At 40.6% G+C, this 21,520-nt stretch overlaps 1 protein-coding gene across 1 annotated transcript in view; it reads left to right on the forward strand.

Annotated features, from left to right (window-relative positions):
* The first annotated feature begins 635 nt into the window (after nt 1–635).
* Nucleotides 636–21,520, forward strand: part of npr2 (natriuretic peptide receptor 2) — a 62,713-nt gene continuing 41,828 nt past the window's right edge. The window contains exons 1-5 of the mRNA XM_080047131.1: nt 636–1,639; nt 13,820–14,001; nt 16,626–16,739; nt 17,174–17,309; nt 19,146–19,240. Of these exons, the coding sequence (XP_079903257.1) occupies nt 940–1,639; nt 13,820–14,001; nt 16,626–16,739; nt 17,174–17,309; nt 19,146–19,240 (1,227 nt within the window). The 5' untranslated portion in view covers nt 636–939. The remainder of the gene's footprint in view (nt 1,640–13,819; nt 14,002–16,625; nt 16,740–17,173; nt 17,310–19,145; nt 19,241–21,520) is intronic.

A 21,520-nucleotide genomic window follows, 5' to 3' on the forward strand; every position in this document is an offset into this window, starting at 1 on the left:
AAACATATCATATCCGTTAAAGTAGCACCTGAGCCCTGAACGATTCCCTAATTGTTCAGCACTAATGATGCACAAGATACATTATAGGCCTACTGTAGTCTGCCAAATGGCCGGCAGGGGCCGACTCACGCCCGTTTTGAGAGATTTGTTTTTACACTGCAAAAAAAGGAAAAATAGGTCTATCCAATATTTTAGTAGCCTATGTAAATCCATCTGTCGCACTTTGGAGTCAGTTGTTTCATTCAACTTAAACAACTTGATTCTATGTCCACGCGTGGTCCTGTTGTGTCTGACGCAGTTTAATGTGTGAGTTAGTTATCAGAAACAAGCTGAAAACGTCAGTCAGTCAGTCAACATCTGCCTTATTTTGTTAGCATTTAGAATAAAAACATCCGTCCTTTGGTATTAACTTTCGTAGCAATATGATCTACACCCACATAATCTCAGTTCACTAAAACTATAGCCTTATTTATTATCAGAGGGACAACCATTTAAACTCGGTGGTTAACAGAATTGATGGAAGCGGACTTTTCTTGCAGTGTGTGACGTGTGGGGGGGCCGAGCAGAGGGCTGCTGCTCTCATTTAAGTTGCAGTCATCTGGATGGATGTTATCACTCTCTCAGAGACTATCAGTGTGAGGACCGCGCTGCGCACCAACAGCCACTTTGGGAACTATACACGAACTTCATTAACTGTGGATTTACGCAGCCGGGACGCATGGCACAGGACGGGGCTCGCGCTACAGGGATGATGATGATGCCTTTACCGACTTCGTTTGACTTTTGAAAAAGAGAATAAAGGAAGGAGACAGCGCGTAAAGCAAGACAGATACATATGGTTTGGTGTCAGGGTGCCACAGCCGGCCGTGTCTGCTCTCCAAACGGTGCGCTCTCGGTGGCCGTACAGGCTGCTTTCCTCTCTTGAGACTTCCACGCGAAATGGGATGCGGCAGCGCGCTGGGATGCTGCCTACTCGCCGCCTTGTCCTGTTGCCTCTTCTCCCCTGGTTGTACAGGTAACATAACCGTGGCGGTGATGCTCCCGGACAATCACCACAAGTACCCCTGGGCTTTACCGCGCGTCTTCCCGGCTCTCCTCATGGCGCACGAGGATCTCCACGGCAAACACAGGCTGCTGCTGGGCCGCTACATCAACATCCACAACTACAGCACCGAGGACCCCGCGGTGGGCTCGTGCGCCGAGAGCCGAGCGCAGGTGGTGGCCGTGGACGCCAAGATCTACATCCAGCCCGACGCGTTCTTCGGACCGGGCTGCGTCTACCCTCTCGCCTCCGTGGGGCGGTTCGCGTCCCACTGGAAACTCCCGCTGATCACAGCCGGAGGACCCGCGTACGGCTTCGACAAGAGGGACGAGTACAAGACCATAGTGCGCAGCGGGCCGTCCACCACCAAGCTGGGCGACTTCGTCAACGTGCTGCACACACACTTTAACTGGACGTCCCGCGCCGTGGTCATCTTCCATGACCTGAGGCAAGACGACCGGCCGCACTACTTTCTCTCGGAGGGGATCTACCTGAACCTGAAGCAGGAGATGAACATCACGGTGGAGGCCCAGCCGTACGAGGACGACCACAAGTACTACAAGGAGCTGATTAGTTTCATGAAGGAGCGCGGGAGAAGTAAGTGTATGGCGAAGGGAAGAAAGTGTGATTGAAAGTTCGGTTTAAAGTTTTTATATCTTGGGAATGAGCACATGAAACTGGCTCTTCTCTGAATTGTGTTAACAGGATTGTGGTGCGTAAACGAAAACATAACCAGCATAGATATCACCACCAACCACTAGACAAACTAATATTTCAGTTACATTTTTGAGTTGTTTTTGCATCTCACTTTAAAGTAGGCTTTGTGACATTATTTGGATATAGTGCAGCATCACTAGCTGGTCTACTGTAGGATGGAGAAGGAAATCCCTTTAACTGGATGGATGGATGGAAGGATGGAAGGACGGATGATAGATAGATAGATAGATAGATAGATAGATAGATAGATAGATAGATAGATAGATAGATAGATAGATAGATAGATGGATAGATGGATAGATGGATAGATAGATAGATAGATAGATAGATAGATAGATAGATAGATAGATAGATAGATAGATAGATAGATAAACAAGTAGACACATCACACAAAGCACACCACAACAATAAAACATAGACATACACATCAGAGACAGAATTCCGTGCAAATAACAAGTAGCAGCAAATAAGTAAAATAAATAGTATTAAAATGCTAATTTAAAATTACACTCAACATGGGAAACAATTGATTGAAATTCCCCTTCTCCTGCAGGCAGATTCCTATATGGAATCGGTGTATCTGAAATGACCTGCTGAGTGTACACTATTAGTCGACCTACGACTTAACCTGCAAGGGAGGACATTTTTTTTTAAACATTACTTGTTGACTTTTGGAGCATTCATTAGAGTTCCGCTCTTATACAATGACACAGTCAAGTGTGTGTCCCCTCTCTTCCAGCAGATACAAACAGAGGTGGAGTGGAATAGGTGCAGAGAAAAGGCCTGTTTATTCCGGGGGTTATTACAGAGGAATGTTAAGGCTGTGGGCAGTGGTGGGTTATTGCCTGAGGAGGACCACCACCTTCTTTAAAGAGAGAGACACACACAGGTTGAGATCAAAAGTGTGCCCCCCCCTCCCCCTCTTAGCCATAACATGCTTGTAACCTATACGTGGTTCACTTTATGCATTCATGCTGCCGCTGCTCATTCACTTGTTATAAAAAGGAGCTCCTGTACAACCATAGACTGTCCCTGCTTTTCATACCAATACTTCCATACTATTTAGCAAGAAAAGGATTGAGGATGTCCCAAAACATGCATGTCAAATGCAGTATGCCAAAAATACCCAGATGCTTAATCCGATTTTGCACTAGCCAGCTTTAGTATGTAGCATAGTACAGGGAAAAAGTATGTGATTTGGAACGCAGGGTGTATATAAAAGGGTATGACCCATCATGTCTGATAAGTGAGTAGAAAGTCATGTTGTGAAGCCAAACTCTATTCAAATCCACATCCAAAGTTGACATTCTAGTTTCACCTATAGGATAGTCTAGCAGACATGTGAGATATGTAAAGGACATCTAGCTTCGTTATATTTGATGTAATGATGCACATGATGCACCCATAGAAAACATGGAGTTTTTGGTGTGTAACTATATATTTGACTCGGTACAAACATAGCTTGGAAGAGGAGCTGGAGTGAGCTATATATGTTGTATCATGCTGTCATCAGAGTGGAAAAAGGTGATTTTGAAGGGTTAATAAATACAATGATGAATATCATTCATTAAATGTTTGATCAAGTTGAAAAACAGCGATTTCCTTTATTCAACAAATGAAAATCACACGGCAGAGGTGATGTTAAATCCCTTGTCACCGTTCTGGCTTTGAGTGTAATTAAGTGGAAACATTGCAAGGCCGACTTAATCATTACTGCTGTTGGGAAAAAGTCAATTGTGTGACGGGGCACGGGCGCAGTTACAGCTGCACGTGATTGTGCATTTTGGAGAAGCCAAGATCAAGAATACTAAAAGCTGGTGAATGATGCACCCTTTGTAAACCCCCTTCCCCCCCCAAAAAAGTGAAAAATGCATAGGTAGTATAATTAAAAATGCATCCCCCCCCCCCTCCCCTAACTGCCTGTAACCAATAGCTTTATTAGGCAAGGCACGTTTATTTTATTAGCACAACTCAGACACAAGGCAATCCAAAAGGCTTTACAAGGGCATAAAAAATGAAAAAAGAAGACATAAGAAACCTAAATCTTTTCCCCAATGCCTTTTAGATCAATCCAGGTTGGAAAAAAATATCCTTAATATTTTTTTCGTATTGCTTGTAATAAATGTTAAATACTCAAAGTAATAAATAAAGTAATAGTTTGCCATTTTGTAAAATACATTTCTATTATTTTCTAGGGTAACATGAATACATTGATATCAGTCATGTATTGTATGTCCTTTAAGCATACAGGTGGAGTTGATTAGCTTAGTTTAGCATTAAGATTCAAGGCAGGGGAAAAAAGCTCTGTGCAAAGTAAAAACATAGAAAAAAAACAAAAAATCCTATCATCAGTAAATGTAAATATCACTAATTCCCATGTGTGTCTTGTTTTTTAACCTACGCAAGAACAGAAAAGTAGTCAAAGGTTGTGTTATAGGACATTATGTGTTAGAACCCTTTTTGTGCCAGGTGCAATGACTGTCTGCAGCTTCCTGGGGTCTTGTCCTCACACCAAGGTTGCCAGGTCATGCCTGTGGGCTGCAGAGATCAAAACCAGATTCACTGCTGCTCATCATGACTGCATCTGGCAACCCGTAGTGTGACCCTGGAGATGTTGCATAGAAGTGCTAGTCAAAGTGATAAACTGTTGTTCTTCAAGTTCCAGCATGTTCGTCTAACTCCCACGCTAGCTAGCTGTTTCCCTTTAATCTCAGTTATTAGTGACTTATAACTGAGATCATACACTGATCCATGCATCATACAACTTAAACCTTTTTTTAAATACTTCTTTTCTAGACATCTGCATCCAAATTCCTTAATTCTTGGGATCAGGAATTTGTTTGCAGCAATGGAACCATGAATTAAATCCAAGACGTAATACTACAACGGAAAATATGTGTAAGTCTTCCACTCACTTTTTAACCAAAGTACAGTAATTCAAGCGATTCAGAGCAATTCAGTGGTCTCATGGGCCCGCTAATATCGGTCTCATTCTTGTGCTTAAACCTAACCAGACCGTGACCACCATAGCATTCATTCATCAGAAATACTTGTATGAATGTTTGTGTAATGGTCATTTTATGACAGTTTTGGAAGATACTGACCAACAAATAGGGGCCTAAGATCAGAAAACACTTGAGTGTGAGTTGTTTTGGAAGGCAACATCGAGTGATGTGATTGGTCCTGTTGGCTCCTCTGAAGGTTCAGATAGTTCTCTGAAAGCCTTTAGATAATGTTTGAAAGACGTCAGTAAGTTGTGTCATCACAAGATTGTTGTATTTCCAGTTACTAATATTCAGCATTATTTATGTCATTTTAAAGGTGCACTATGCAACTTTGCGTGTGTCAGAGAAGTTAAAATGCATTTTTTCCTATATTCTCATAACTGATTAAAACAACTTTACTCTTTTTAACTGTTGTTTACAGCCGCAGAGTCCATAGTCTAATTCCATGTGTCTACATAGAGTAAATATGTTTTGTAAACTAGCTGCAGGCACTGCAAAGAGAAACAAATCCCCCACCTCTGAAACTGCAGAGTGCACCTTTAAAATGCAAAGTGAAGTAATGGGACAAAAGTATAATATTTCTCTATGAAGTATTTGGGTTTGAGTAAATATGCTCCCCGCCTTTGATTGTTTATGACAAATCTGAAAAGCAATTATGTTAAGCCAATGTTTTTCTGAAATTTGAATGCTTGTGTTCTTTGGAATTAATATCCAGAAATGCATAGCTAATCCCCAGCTCCTATATAGTGCATGGGTGTGTTACAGAATATTTATCCCCCTATACTCCCTGGGAACATTATGTGGGAAATCGGATTTTTTTTTTGGAAGCAGCTCAACATCTCAGAGCTAGAGCCTGCTTCCAACCAGTAAATCTTGGACCATTATGGTTTGTGGTTCAGTGAAACAAACAGAGGTTTAAACATCCCAATCTGTTGTTACAGTAACAGCATCAACAAATAATGGGATAAACACATTGTGAAAAGGCAATTAAGGGGCGGTGCAGAGGCAATGGAAGGAGGTGAAAGGTGTAAGGCGATGAGTTATGTAGCTGCTGCCGTGAGCAGGAGGTCAGGGAAGTTAATGGTTTTGTCAGGACTTGTCTCGGCTCGGCATTGGGCTCACTTTTATCCAGATCACCTCCGGGCTATCACTTCTCTACTGTCACTCAACTGCAGGCCGAGTTCAAACGCCATAGGCCTATAGCCGAGGTGGGGAAACATGGAAAAAACTGGGGCTTTTAGTGTGAAGCCACACATCATTGGAGCTTTGACAGCTGACCTAGTAATTGCGTGCCGTTAAACCGCCTCCCCCACCGCCACCTCTAATTCCCCAAATTCCTGATTTTAATACCTGAAACGTGCAGATGTGGGACGCAACGGAGCAAACTTACTCAAGTTTTGAGGGGCTGCAGTTCCACAGTGTTTTTCACTGTGTGAGGTTTTGTAGTTTAGTATTCCTCCACTTCCTTCTCTGTATATACTCTTTCTGACAGCCGGAGGTACTGAACTTTGTAGACTACTATTTTTACATCGGCTCATTATCTAACATCCAGACTCTCCAGACCCTCTGGGAGCCCCTGAAGTCCCAGGCCTGCAATGTACTTTGGTAGTTTGATTAAATGCTCATTTGTAAGGTAATTTCTTGCACCATTATAGCACCATATTAACCAAGACAGGTTCTACATTATTATGTACTGAGGCGGTACTTATACACAGTAGTCCTTTGAGGGAAATGCTTCCCCTCAGCATACCAACATGCTCCCTCAGCTATCAACGTGCGGAAGATAGGCAGGTATAATGTTGACCCTTTTCACCATCTCAGGCTAGGCAGCTAGCATGCTAACATGTTCTTATTAGCACTAAAGACCAAGCACAGCAGAGAATGGTGGGCATGTAATTGGTCTTCCTCTATCTACCGTGGATATCTGCACAAAACCTCATCACAATCCTTCAAATGAAAGATAATTCATTCAAAAACAAAAAAAGTGAATGGATTCATCCTTTGGCCATGAACATTTTACTGCAACCCATACCTTCAAGGTGTGGAATGATAATTTACAGAAGCTACGTTTTCCTTCAAGGACAAGAAGCTCATTACTAAAGATGGCATCATGCACCACTGCCTCAAGTCTTTCACATTGTTAACTGATGAAGTGAAGATGTACAGTATTTAAATATTTATGCTATAGATCTTCTTTTTTTATCTTCCAACAGGTGCATTTCCGGCGCACACCCCACTTTACGTAGAAACATGCAAGTTTGTCTGTTCTGTGCTAGAAACATGGCGGTGCTCCCCGCTCCTATAGATATAAAAGGCTCATTCTCATGGTAATACAAATAAAATGATTTTCAAGTGAAGGTAAAACATACTTACACATATTACAATCCATTTATACCCAAGTCTGTTATGAAAAAAAGAAAATACCCATAACACACTGCTTCTTTAATGACCAGCTTACCATCCCTTGAGCCACACCTCTGGAGGCGCTAAAAACAATTAAACAAATCATAACTTTTTTTGGGTGGGATTAAGATCTTGGGTTGCCATTTTCCTAAACCAGAGAGATGGGCATGATATTGCAGACAATCATGAATTTGATTAATCTAGCTGTACACGTAAGCCCACTGACAAAGATAAAGATGTATATGTCGACTAACAACGAGGTATGGTTGGTCAGATCCAGCACTCATTACTGATTCGTTAAGACTAAAAGAATACAGCTGAGCCACAGTTACTCGAGCCAGATACTGTAGGTATCTTTTTTGAAATCACAGTCTTTCTGGTGCAAAATTCCCTCTTGTTTTTTTTCAATTTACAACTGGTCCTTTGGCTTGGCAAGGACACACTGTCTGCGGATTCAGTAAGAGGAATTCTGCCTTAAAATGACTGTATCATTGGAAAGATACCAATAACTCTTTTAAATGTACAAGAAGATGAGAGGGTATGGCATTAAGAGACACTTGAAAAATGGGAACTTTATCCTATAATGGGAACTTGGCGATGACAGGGTACATACACAATGCGTGGATGTTAGGTGGTGGCGGAGGGTCAACAGGGGCACAATGGTGACCGGGGGCCCCATAAACAATTCATCCAGCCTTGGCTTAACTCATACAATATGGCTGTTGCCAGGAAACAATTATATATACACTTGAGTACATTTTACTGCTAATACTTACCATGGAAGAAGTGTACTGTTGATTTTTCAAAATGGAATGTATGCTGTGAGCCTATCGAGTGAAATTCCTTTCACCTATAGGGGTGAAGGTTGAAATCTCAGAGATGGTAATGTAAAATCTATCTGCATGGCTGACTGTCTGACCCATTCAGTAAAAGCTTTCGAACTCCCTGTTCCAGCTCTGGCACAGTGAGATGAAAGCAGTGCTCTGAACACTGAATGTATTCCAGCCCGTATCACATTGGCCAGTGACACTTAATGATTTTCAGTCCATTAATGGCACACAAGAGGGAAAGTTCAGCCATGTGAGTCGATGAATACATCAGGCTGTGTAGCGTTATTATGTTCCTAATTCAAGAACATATGCCAGTGTTTTGCTGCTCCCATTGAATGTCTTTTAACAATGGCGTTAATGCCTCTGTGTAATTACTGGAAGGCTATTTTCCTCTGAGAACACTCCCAGGACGCAACAATAGCAGAGGGTGTGTAGATGGACCGGATGTTGCTTTCTCGGAATCAGTTTTCTAAGCTAGAGTATAAATCATCTATTGACATCAGAGTCTTAGAAGCCCCCCCCCCCCCCCAGACAGATTAGAGCAGGAAAAAAAACAAAGAGTCAGAGGATAATCCTTTTAAAAAGAGATTTATTCACAAGACAAACATGACACGCTGTCATGTCTGAAAATCTAGCACAGTCCAAAGGAGAAGGCGACGAAAAAAAAAACGTCTAGTGCAGTAATTGGGCTTGCTTTCCGTTTGTGCGCTTGCATGTGATTATGTATGGAGCCATTGAAAACAGTCAAATGTTCCCATTTGCAAACCAAACCAAACACGGTGTAATTAAGAATCGAAAAATTACTTGAATTATGAAAATGAATGTCACGAACGTGCTTGGGGAATGACTTGTTTCCACTGCTGCGGAGAGTTGGTAACACAGGCCTTCACATTGACTACAAGAAGAAGAAAAAAATCTTAAATCTTCAGTTCACCTTTTCCTTATGCAAGTCAGCTTGTTTTCAAAACTTTACACAACAAGCTGTCACTTACTTGGATGGACTACGGATTTGATTGAAACTGTTTAGATAGGTTGACTGACTCAACTTGGTCAATGATTTTGAAGGACGTCGGCCTTTTTTGTGCTGCTGTTGAATTTAGTTGTGTTATACTGAGACGTCTTTTCTAAAATATAGCCCATCCCCCACTTCTCGGCATGAGGGTCAATAAAACATACATATATACAGTACATACTGTATTTGTAAGAAGCTCTTGCAACAAGTGCATGCCTGTAGTTGAATTAGATTGCATTTGTACCAAATAAACTTGCCGTTGAGTGTAGAGTTCAAACTGTGATTTAATTATTTTCAGTAGCTATGTAGGTCCCGTAGACCCTTTCAAAATACAGGTATTGGTTAGGTAGGGCAGCTTCTGTCTTAGAAATAAAGCAGAAAAAGAGATATGTTAACCTGAGCAAACAATAGGCTGAAAGGATTTGTTGCCTCATGTTGTATAACTTTAAAACAGAACTAAAGACAATATTGAAATGTGTGGATTCAAGGGTTCTAGTACGAGCATGTGTCGTTCCCTGACAATTCCTTGTGCAGTTTCCTGTAAATGCTTTGTATATAGTAGCTACCAAAATCCAAATCCCGCTGCGGGATTGGTGGACTCGGCCACTTTTAATGAAAACTGCCAGAGAGGTCATAACAGATTAGAGGCAAAAAATCTATTGAACGGCTACTGCTAAGAAAGACTCTATAGCCATAAATAGGCTCATACACAGGGGCTTTGAATACAACCACAAGGATTATAACATTAACAGGGCAATCAGGATGAAGTATTCTCTATGGTCTCGGTAAAAAGTGGAATCTGATCTTTGGTGAAAAAAAAACAAGTGGTATTGCATTGTAAGTTATTCTGCTCTCATGAGTTGTTTTCATCATGAGGTGATAAAGTATGTGTAGTGGCTTACTTAGTTTAGTGTTGAAAATACCCTCATATTAACTTATGATATTAATTCTGTCATATTCTGTTCATAGAAGTGCAAGCTGACATTAGATTAAATGATGTTGCGGCAGTTCGATGGAAATTAAATAGAAACGATAGGTAAACAAACGTAGCCAAGAGTAGATGTACTTTTGGAGCCGAAATAGCCAAATTAAAAGTCAGACTGATGAATGGACTGACCAATGCACAGAGAGTATTTGTGGCGTGTGTGTGTGGAGTGTAACAGTGTGTGAAGATTGTATAAAGAGACTTGAAACTGAATGTATAATTTGGGACTTTTTGGGTCTAATACATACGTTTTATCACATTTTCTCTGTTTTCCTTTGGCTCAGGTCCCCTGGTCGAAGCTTGACTGTCATTATCTTGAAGCAAGGCAGACTGCATTGTTATTAAGGATAGAGCACTCATAGGCCCATACATCCGTCGTCTGCATGTGTGTACGTGTTATATTGATTACAGAATTTAAAAAATATATATATTGGCATTCAGATCTAAGTCAGCGTCAAATGACATATCGCAAACAAAATCACGAGACGCACAATATAAAAGTGCAGCATGGTTCATGAGAAAACAGCAAAAATGCTATCTTGCAATGTTGGGAAATCATTTCAACATCGATAAGAAAAAAAACATCCGCTGTTCTTTGGCTCAACAATAGAAATCTGTCAACAGGTTTTTGTGACCTCTTGCTAAATCTGTAAAAAAACACTATTAAAACATTTCCTGCTTAGTAGGGCTTAAAATGAAACTTGATTATGTACAGTTTAGAACTTAATAATAGGCTACATTTTACTTGATATAAGAAGGGAGATTTTCCTGCAGTGTGGAGATTAGAACAGGGACATGGCTGATTACTATTGTAAAAGTCAGTGACGTGGAACAGCTTAGTACCAAACAACGTCATTTTGCCTTTGTGTGAAGCCAAGCCCTCAGCAGGTCTGTGTGCTGCCCCACTGCTACGACACAGGAGGGCCTTTTCCCCCCGGGCCTGGGTAGCACATTTACTTTGGGAGCGCTCCAGGAGACAGCAGGACTACTTGGCATGGTGTTGAACCATATTGGAAGAGCTGAGAGTTATAGGGTCTAAAGCAGCAGCAGTCGACTTTTGGCCCGACACATGAGGAAATGTCTGCTAACTGGGAGGGCCGCCGCGCAGCTGGCAGCAGCCACTCAGACATACAGTACGCTGTGAATGGAAATAATGTGAAAAAAGTTTTTTTTTTTTAATTCATGAGTCAAATGCAGGAGGGTGTAGGTAGCAAGGTGAAGGCAGTGGGTAAAGACACTGTCCAACCTGAAACGAGAGGTTTCAAGTTGGATTCCCAATGAACTGGGCAAGTGCTTGGGTGTCTTTGAGCAAGACGGTACTCACCTGCTTTTTGAGTTCATCGGCAACATTTCTTACTTAAATAGGAGCCTGTGTTAGAAGGAAAACCAAGTCTCTTTAGCATTTATAAGAAGATTAAAAATGAATTTTTTGGCTGTTTTTCCTCTCTTTTTTTATTAGAGTTAAGTACAGAGTGGACATGGAGAGAGAGAGAGAGAGAGAGAGAGGCCTTTGGGAAGACATGCAAATTCACGCAGCGGATTAGGAAGTATCCTTGTGTTGTGTTTTTGGGGACCCATGGTAGTTAAATTGGCTGAGACTATAGGTTCGTGATAAGATTGATGGGACAAGCAAATCTTTCAAGTTTGGTCATCATCAAATTAGTCTTTTTGGATTCATGAGCATTTCCGTAACAAATTCAACACACTACAATATCGACACTAAATGTATTTAAAAATTATTTTGATAAGTTTTTGCTTTGAGCATGGGGCTATAATAACTGTAGATTAAGTCTGAAGTTTGGTGTCGATCACGCAGACACTGCAGTAGGAGTTTGAAAAACGTGAGTTCTGCATTTTTTTCCCAAAAAGAAAATGTCAAGGCGCAAATGGTTGTGGCCTCCTACAGTATGTCAAAAGATTCTGCTGGTCCAGCGTGCTTGAAAAAAAGTCCATGCTTACCAAGAATCCAAATTCTATTCTTTTTCTGGAAAACTTCTTGATTGGCTGCTTGTGCTTAGACCACATCTAGCATTTGAAGACTATGACTTCCTTTGTTCAATTGAGAAAAAAAAAAGATTTGTCGAATTGAACTATTGAACTATTTCTGTATTGGAAAATGTACAGATTTCCTGTTACCGAAACTTGTCTATTGGTAATTGTACTAGAAAACTTGTTACCGGGAGTATGTTTGAATCAACAGGCCCTACATTACAACATGTAGCGTCAGTCTAGAACGACACATACAAGCATTTTCATGACAATAATACTGGACAAAAAAGTTTGAAAAACTGTTATTCAATCTGGTTGTCAGGTTTTAGGAAGAAAAAACCCCAGGCTAAGGGTTAGAGAAAGATCATGGTTTGGAACAAGCAGCAACTACATTATAAAGGTCGCTGTCATAGTTACACTTTATAATGACTTGATTACTGTCAAGGAACGACCACGGTCATAGTTCAAAATGAAGCAACACAGTTGGTTGGAAAGCCGTAAACGAAGAGCGGTGCTCCGTGGTTGAGGCCAATGTTTTGTTGACCCCTTTCCGCCCGACATCCTCCCTTAGCGGACTAAGTTGTTGCTCTATAATAACCCCGATTCCTCTCTTTTCAACCCAAATGGAAATGAGTCATAACTCCTACATCCGCTAGAGGGCTTTGCTGCTTGGAGACAATCGCTTAATGACGCTGATGCTTTTTTTTCTTTCTGGTTTGAGTCCCTGTCCTTCCTTTGGGTTGCTCCCACTTGCAAGAGTTCCTCTGATTCATTATCCATCCTTTACTTTTAAAACCATTTCTGTCTCCACCTGGGCATACGCTGCAGAATATTGTGCCAAGCTCTGACATCTAGCGAATCAGGCAATGCACAAGTTGAAACATGTGTCAGATACTAAAGTGTATAATCCACAACTAGTGTTACTTGGTTGATTTCAGTAAGCCGAAGCAATGAAAAGGGGGGGAAAGTGTCACACGATTTGAACAGACATTATTGGTACTGTCAGCTACCACGGAAGTGAGCTGCTACCCCATAGCAATTAAACTGACACATAGAAGCCAGTGGAACCACAGGAAATGTGCAGGTCTGGATGCCTTAACAGCACTCGGCACCATGTACTGGGTATCAACATTACCATATTTCAACTTAAAGAAGTGACACATTTCTGCTTCTTTGGATGTAGCCTTGATAATTCCCCCAAATGTCCATTTGAAACTCAACTGCGGTTGAAAACATCAATATAGCACTTTAGGAGGAAGGACATTTTGGGGGTTTGTTTAAAGCAAAAAAGACTTCCTCATGTGTTATGTCTGTCTTGTTTGTGCCTGTGGAAATTCAAGATCTGGCCCTGCTCGTATGCACAGCCTTACATCTGGCAATAACTCTACTTTGGTGTAAATAATCAAATATGGCTCGCAGTTATATCTATAAACAGACAGGTGGCCATTTTTATTGGACAAAAAATCATAGCAGTGTGTCCAGTCCTGTAGTGTTAGTGCAGCCTTTTACTTAGCTTGAATAGTGACTGTAAACATTTCTCACCTCATTAATCTTTTTTTGAGTCCATAACACGAGTGACAAACTCTGTTGCACGATTATTTCAGCCATTTTTCCAATGCAAATCAGCTGTTATCAAGGGGTTTATTCAGTGTAAGTATCATATAAAGAAGATAAAAAAACAGCAGGTTTGCCGCATGAGAGTGAAGAAATATCACACACTTGAATAACCAGAGACTCTTGACCGTGTTTGGAGAAAAGCAGTGTTTTTTTAAAGAACCAAGAAATTAGAGCAATTAAGCTAAACATCTTGCTCTTTCCCTCTTTTTCTGTGCGCAGTTGTATACATCTGTGGCCCTCTGGACACTTTCCTGAACATCATGAAACTGTTCCAAAGCGAGATCCTGGACCCGGAGAATTACGCCATCTTCTACCTGGACGTGTACGCAGAGAGCCTGACGGAGGGAAAACCGTGGCAGAACTCAGACCCCGAGTGGGCCGATCCGATCAAGGTCTTTAAGGTATGATGATAAGTAACACTCAACCCATGCTTGCAAGATATGGTCAAAATACCCACAGCAACAGCCATGCATCTGTTATCATAGGATAGGATAATATAGGATATATGGGATTTGGAAAGATTTACTGCATATGTCATAGCTACAACAACATTTTCAATAAGAGGAAATCATTTAAAATCAAAACCACCTTTTGGCTTGCAAAATGGTTGGGTCTAATTTCTATTTATTTTTTTGGTTCGTCTTTCCTCTAAATCCCATAATCTTTATCAGGCTTTACTCACTGCATTACACAGAATGAAGTCCTTAAATCTATTCAATTATTTTCGGACTAAATATCACTTTTTACATCAATCAAAATCAGGCAAAGCTTTTATAGAAATGACAGACAGACGTGTGTTAGAAGCTCACTGTACGTGCACTCTAACTAATTATTTTACGAGGCTACTTCATGTATGCCCATGGGTGTGCAAATGTGGTCTCCCTGAGGACAAAAGGACCCCTCGAACCCTTCCCACCACTTTGAGGAGGAATTCTTGCGTGACATTTTATGAACGAGGGGCTGTGTTTTCACAGGAAGCCATTTAAGCCCAACAAATTAGCGAGCTGAGACTTGCCATAGTGGGCACAGATGTGTCGCTTGTCTAATTTATCTCCCTAAATGTCACACTGGCTTCTCTTAATTCTCAATCAATTCAGTATTCACACAACGTTTTGAATGTGAGCATTTTCTGACAATTAAAGCAGCCTAATATTGGACCTATTAAGGCAATTTGGGTCGGAATGGGTTCAACATACCCTTGCTTAACAGAATGTCTTAGATGGCATGCCATTTGTAAGAAATTTAAGTAGATGTAGTGTTTTTCCCGTATGCATAATTGCACATCTGCAACTTTTATCTCCACACGTGTGACATGCAGTTATCACCTAAAAGCATTGCACAAGTTTAGAGTTAGTTCAGTTTGTTTAATCAACGTAGGTGACCACAATAGTTGAGGATGGATACTTTTCCTTATTTTTTTTGTGTGCAAATTATATGTTGTAGCCTACTTATTTAAAAATTACTTCAGACGATTACTTTAATCAGTCCACACGCATCCGAGAGAGTGCAGTTTGTGGAAAGCAATTTCAAGATTTGGAGATCAAACATAATTGAAGTGATTTGTTTGCAGTGTTGAAACCATGCATTGGTATTAAAGAGTTTCAGCATAAAAACACAGTGATCTCGACATCAATTTATCTTAATATGAACCACTCCTAACCTCGGCTGAAACACATTTTTGGCTCTGAGAGTGCTGATCATGCAAGGCGTTAATTTGTCTGCAAGCCATAACAGGGCTCATTATGGCAATATGCATCCTTCAGAGCAATAATTGCTTGTGGAAGTGTGTGGTTGGTTCCAATAACTGTTCCAACATGATAAACGACCTATAGCTCCTCCAGTTAAGAGCAAAGCTATATGAGGACTTCATATAACACTTCTGAAACCTTTTTTTTTGTTTGTTGATATAGCAGCAGCAAGCAATAAAATCAAAGTCCATTTGAGGTAAACATTAAGACCAAAATGTATGGCTTGGTCATATTTCTCCCCCAGACACTTTATATAACCTCTCCATGTAGCATATAGCATTGTTCTTATTATTTTCTATTCAAAATGTTAGCACCTGGAACTACTTTTATTTTTTTTTAAATGACACCAGGAAGATGGCATTCATTTTCATGTAGCCTCAAGCAGAAACAATGAAATAAAATGATGCCAGTAAGAGCAGGATATTTAGTGCCTTGCTTTACTGAAATCTAAGATAAGCCAATTTCCCTGTAGTGGCACTTATAGTTTACTTTATTAAATATATTTATCATATTTCATTATTTAAACAACTTCAATGACTTCTAGAAAATAGGCTACATCGTTTCCGTTGGAGCCAGACATTTTGGGGTTCATTATTGATAACGCACTACTAAATCTAAGCTAACCTTTAGCTGTTTTGTACAGATGTAAATTATTCCAGAGGACGGCCGTGGTTATTTACATACAATGTCGGTCTGTTTTTGATGAACACAAAACGCTCACAGCACAGGAATGACGGAGAGCCTTGGTTTTACGCTTTGTTAGCATGCTAAAAGCTCAATGACCGTTAGCCGGTAAGGCGGTTAGCTGCTCAGCGAGTTAGGAATTGGAGACAATGGAACACAAACAACAACAAGATGTGACTGACAATGCCTAGGGGGTGCAGTTATGCTGATATACAAATTGGTCACAGAGTTGGAAGAGAATTACTTTTGCAGTCTTAGCGTTATTTGGGTGAGGTCAAAACAGAGGTCCTGTTTGTCGACCATTACTCCATTAGCGTTGCCTTTACTTTTGACATTGTAAGGATTAAGGATGGAAAAGGAGACTCAAAAACGTGCTGGGTAGCAGTTTTATATTGCGGTTGGAACATAAAACTCACAAATGTGTTTTCTCAAGGCCTTTTCACTGGACGGATGATTTATACCAAATGCGGGAGGATTTAGTGTCTCGCTCAGTCTGACAGACACATTGGATGTTTCAAGGATCAATCTTAAGTCCCTATATCTCAAGTTAAAGTTTTGAAAAGGTTGTTTGTCCCTCTCTGTGTCTCCCCCAGTCTGTTTTCGTCATAACATACCGGCCTCCTGACAATCCCGAGTACAAAGACTTCCAGAAGAAACTCCATGCCAAGGCTCTGAAGGATTTCGGTGTGCATTTGGAACCATCGCTGGTGAGTTATTAGCCAGCCTATGAAAACTTTGTGCATTCCCCGTAACTTCACAGGCTCTCTAATCTTTAATAAGATTTTCAGTGCAGAAAAATCTCCCACAGCGCTGTGTACTTGTCAGCCGTTAATGATGAATGATGTTGACAACTATGTTAGCAATTAATTTTTTTCTTTCTTTTATGACTGCTCTCCTCTCAGCTATTAAGTATGGGGGTTTCTCAAAAGGACATTAGACTGTACTTGATAGTGGCCAGTTTCGTTGGCCAAAATCATATAATTTCATAGGACTAGGTTTTTGAATGTTGGCTAAAGGATAGGCATTTCCTCCCTTAAACATGTTCAGTAATTTTTTTTTATTATTATTCCACCATTAAAGTTCTTAATCATAACCGTATGTATTGCTGAAATTCCCCCTACCTCCCGGTTGCTCCATGTAGATGGACTACATCGCCGGCTGCTTCTATGATGGTTTCGTGCTCTACGCAAAGGCTTTGGAGGAGACGCTAGCAGATGGCGGCGCCCAGAACGACGGCATTAACATCACAATGAGGACACAGAACCGCAGATTCTGGGGTGAGCGAAAAAACAAATGCTGGATATGTGGTCGTCATATTTAGTTTAACTGCTTTACACACAAAATTTTATTGATTTTGATACGTATGCCTCACTGACTCCGAAGCTGCAGCAACACATGGATAGGGGAGGGAGGGGCATGTTGAAACGTGGGGGATGTTGAATCACAGGGCTTTTTAGTAGATAAGTTGCTGCTGATCACGTCACGTTCACATCCATGCACAGTGTGTATTGATTTGATTTAAAACATCTGGAAATGGGGCTGCCCTCAGTTGCCCATGCGCTGTGTATAGTCTATAGCCTATTTCAGCCTTGTCTGTGGAAAAAAAGATAGCTGGACAACAGAGTTCTTCTGCTTCGTTCCTCTCACTGCATTTAAATGCATTCACTATATTACAGAGAAATATGTCCCATAAAATAAAACGAGCACCCAGGACCCTGCATAATAATTATTTCAAAGTGCACCAGATTCATGCATTTCACTTTAAAAAGGTAAAAAAAATCTCCCCATACCCCCCTAGGAGGGTTGGGATCTGGCTACTAATTTCACCCAGCTGCTCATTGGAGGAACTAGCCGAAAACAATGGGTGTTTGAATGATATTTAACAATAGTCAATCATTTGGGCAGCGCTAACATTGGAGAGGGCCCCCTAATCAAATTCTGCTTAGGGCCCTGAAGGCTTGGGCCGGCCCTGATACTACTAAACATGAATGAGTAGCAATTTTTCTTCATCTTTTTACATTTTTTATTTTGGATAACACTTATAGCTATAGTCATTTCTACATTTATTTATTCAAAAGGTTCATATTTATGATAAAATATTATACATATTTAACCTTGAAACTGGTTACTCACAAGCCACATGACATGAAACTGTATGTTGGTAAGTGCTAGCTATAGTCATTCCTAGAAATCAATGCTTGGTGTCTATTTTTAGCTAACAGACATGTTCAGTACACTGTATGTAAAGCAAAAATACTAATTCAACCTAGCTAATTTTTTAATAAATAAGCTTAACAAAATTGCTGTTGTCCCGTTGTCCCCTATGTGATATTGATAAATATTTAAAAATCCCCACCTGAGATGATGTCAGCCATGGCTGCTTATCATTTAAAGAGAATGTTGTTCTCTAACAAAACATGCAGCGAGGCCAAGAGGTGACCCGCTCAGCTGGCTGTTGTCGGAAAACTTCATTGACCCCAAAATGTGATTTAAATATTTATCCTTTCAACAAAATAATTACAGCAGTTATCACACAACACTCCAGTTAACAGGCCATTTGATGCTTGATGTGGGTGCTAACACTTCCTTGTTTACACTGCTGGCTGCCAGATCTGCTCTCACATAATATTGGAAGCAGTGGAACAATAGGATTTATTGTTGCCTCAGTTTAAAAGGGTCAATGAGGGTTGTTTTGCTCAGCATGATTCGGGGAAAGAAAAAGGGAAAAGAAAATAGGGCCCCTTGTTGAAAATGATAATGGAAAATTTTGCTTCATTGTTGATTTTTTGAGAATGTGTGTAGAGCTAGAGGCGATTAGGCTGTTAAGGATTCCTCTGCTGTCATGATTTTCATATTTGAATAGAGCTCAGTTAGAAAGCGTGGCGCAACAATGTGTAAAGAAATCAATGTAATGAGCCTGATCCAAGCTGCCTGCGTCAGCTGTTTGCACAGAAGAAGTTCTCAAACAATTCTCTTAAAGGATGACATGTTCAGATCATAGTATAATTGGTTCAGATGCGTCCCACTTTAAATGGGAGCAGTTGTAATAAGCACTTCTTGTGGACTGTGTGTGCCATTAGAAATATTCACACTTGTTTTGTTTGTGTTTTAAGGGGTTACTGGACTTGTTACAACAGACCACAACAATGCCAGGGATATTGACGTCAACCTGTGGGCGATGACCAACCAGGAGACAGGAGAGTACGGGGTAAGTCCTCACCATATGCATTTAATGTGTTCTTGATCTTCGACACAAAGTTGACGCGCAGATATTTTGATGTTGACTATTTGTTTAAAAATCCCTGTATAGCGTATGAGAGGTGGTACATTCTTTCTGGTATGAATCTTTTTGGCATGAAACAGGAGGTTTGGCACAGGCTTTGATGTTGGGAGGGAGTTGATTTAAAAGAACAGAAGCCAATAAGTCAAAGGCTGGACAAATAAACACTTGGCCTTTACTGAAGGTAGTGATTAATTTCCCTTCTCCCTTAGTTACAGTCTCTGTTATCAGAAGACGTGAAGTTGTTATTACTTAGGTTTAAGAACAAAGGTAGTTTTGCTCAATGGAGCTAAAGGTTTGGATAGTTAGCAGGACAATTACAGCATTTCAAAAGCAACAGTTACACGATTTGCATTTTCCAATAAGGTTCAATCTAGAGCATTGTTGATTAAAACAGAGCCGTTTCAATATATTTCCATAATTTTAGTCATCGTGACATTTTGTTTTCTGAAGAAAAAATATATACAAGTTGACGTCTCACAACAACAGGGGTTGAAATTTCTTCTATGAAAAAGTCTTCTAAGAATTTTTGGGGTTTTTAACTTCTTTACCAGTCTTACTGTTGACACAAAATACTGATAATGACTGAAAACAATGCAGGGCTAATTGACTTCATGTGTCTTTAATCGTTGTAATGCTTCTCAGCGTAATGTGTAACCTCAACCTCTGCTTGTGTTTGGCCCCGTTGATGCAGCGAAAAAGCAATATATTCCGGGGGTCTTGACTTTGCTAATGATAAGATGCTTAAAACCTCAAATTTCCCTCACAGTCCCGTGAAAATATTTGTGTGTGACTGTGTTGCGCTCTGCAAACACGGCTGTGAACTCCTCCAGTGTGCCTTTTTTCTCTCTTTCTCTCATGTAGAAGAAGTTAGTCTAGCTAGATTTGACTTGAGGTAGAATTTCACAGAGGTCCTCAGAGGCTGTCAGCGTGACTTCCTGCTCCCATTAATCCCCCGCTCTTAATTGGTGGATTCATACGGTCCGATTGACCCCAGTAGCTAGTCGCCTGGCACATCACAGGTTGGCCTCAGCTTTCACAATATCAAGGACTTTTATTTACAAATGATAATATACATCTAGCCAAAGGACTCATCAAATGATTTTGATGAATGGTTGATAATATTTGATGTGTTTCATCATTTTCAACACATTTTTCTTTTACCACAACTTCTTTATTTTTTCAATAATTGACATGACCACAAGTATTATGACACGCTTGTCCACACATACTTCATGGTTTACGCTGGGCTCCAGTCAGAGGAAATATTGAATGGGAAAAACAGTGATTTTAACATTGCACTCTGATAACTCTGTTGGTCTCACAATGGAAAGTGAAAGATTGTATTACAATTGATGCAACTGGACCAAAAACAATATCATTGTATTGTAATGTACGTATTTAAATACATGTATTTAGCTGAACGGGGGATGAGCTAAATTGTCCAACAACTGTAACTTTGCATTTTTGAGATAAATTGAATTGTTGGAAGATATTTTCTTGGCAGTGAGGGAAACACAGCCCCTGAACTGAAATACTGCTGCTATTTCAGACTGCGCTCCCTGTTGCCCCTTCACCCATCACACTGTGCATTGTTGTGATGACCCCCTGAAGGGGTGATGGCCGTCTAGCTTTCAGCAGAGAGGACACAGCATGCTGGGAGCAGCAGTAGAAAGCATAAAAACTCCTCAAGCTAGATAGGAACACAGGAGTCGTGTTTCACAGCAGGGTAACAGATGCTACTCAGGAGGCTGTACAGAGAGCAGACACACACACACACACACACACACACACACACACACACACACACACACACACACACACACACACACACACACAAACACAAACACAAACACAAACACACACACAAACACACACACACACACACACAGAGACAGACAGACAGACACAGACACAGACACACACACGCACACACGTACACACACACACACACACACACACACACACACACACACTGCTTGTGATGTGTTTTATCTTATACTATCGGATATAAAGTACACACACGGGACCCATTATTACTGCAATGTTGAAAAACCATGAAAACTGCCTTTTGCAAGATAGTTGACCTTTAATTAATCAGACCAATGAAAGAACACCCCGGTGAGAAAGGGATTAAGTTAAAAGAGCTAGTGGAAAAGTGGCAAGCTTAGTTTCTATGGTTGCACATTAATGATGATTAACAATTAT

The sequence above is a fragment of the Ammodytes marinus genome, assembly GCF_949987685.1.
Source record: "Ammodytes marinus genome assembly, chromosome: 18".
Lineage (NCBI taxonomy): Eukaryota > Metazoa > Chordata > Actinopteri > Uranoscopiformes > Ammodytidae > Ammodytes > Ammodytes marinus.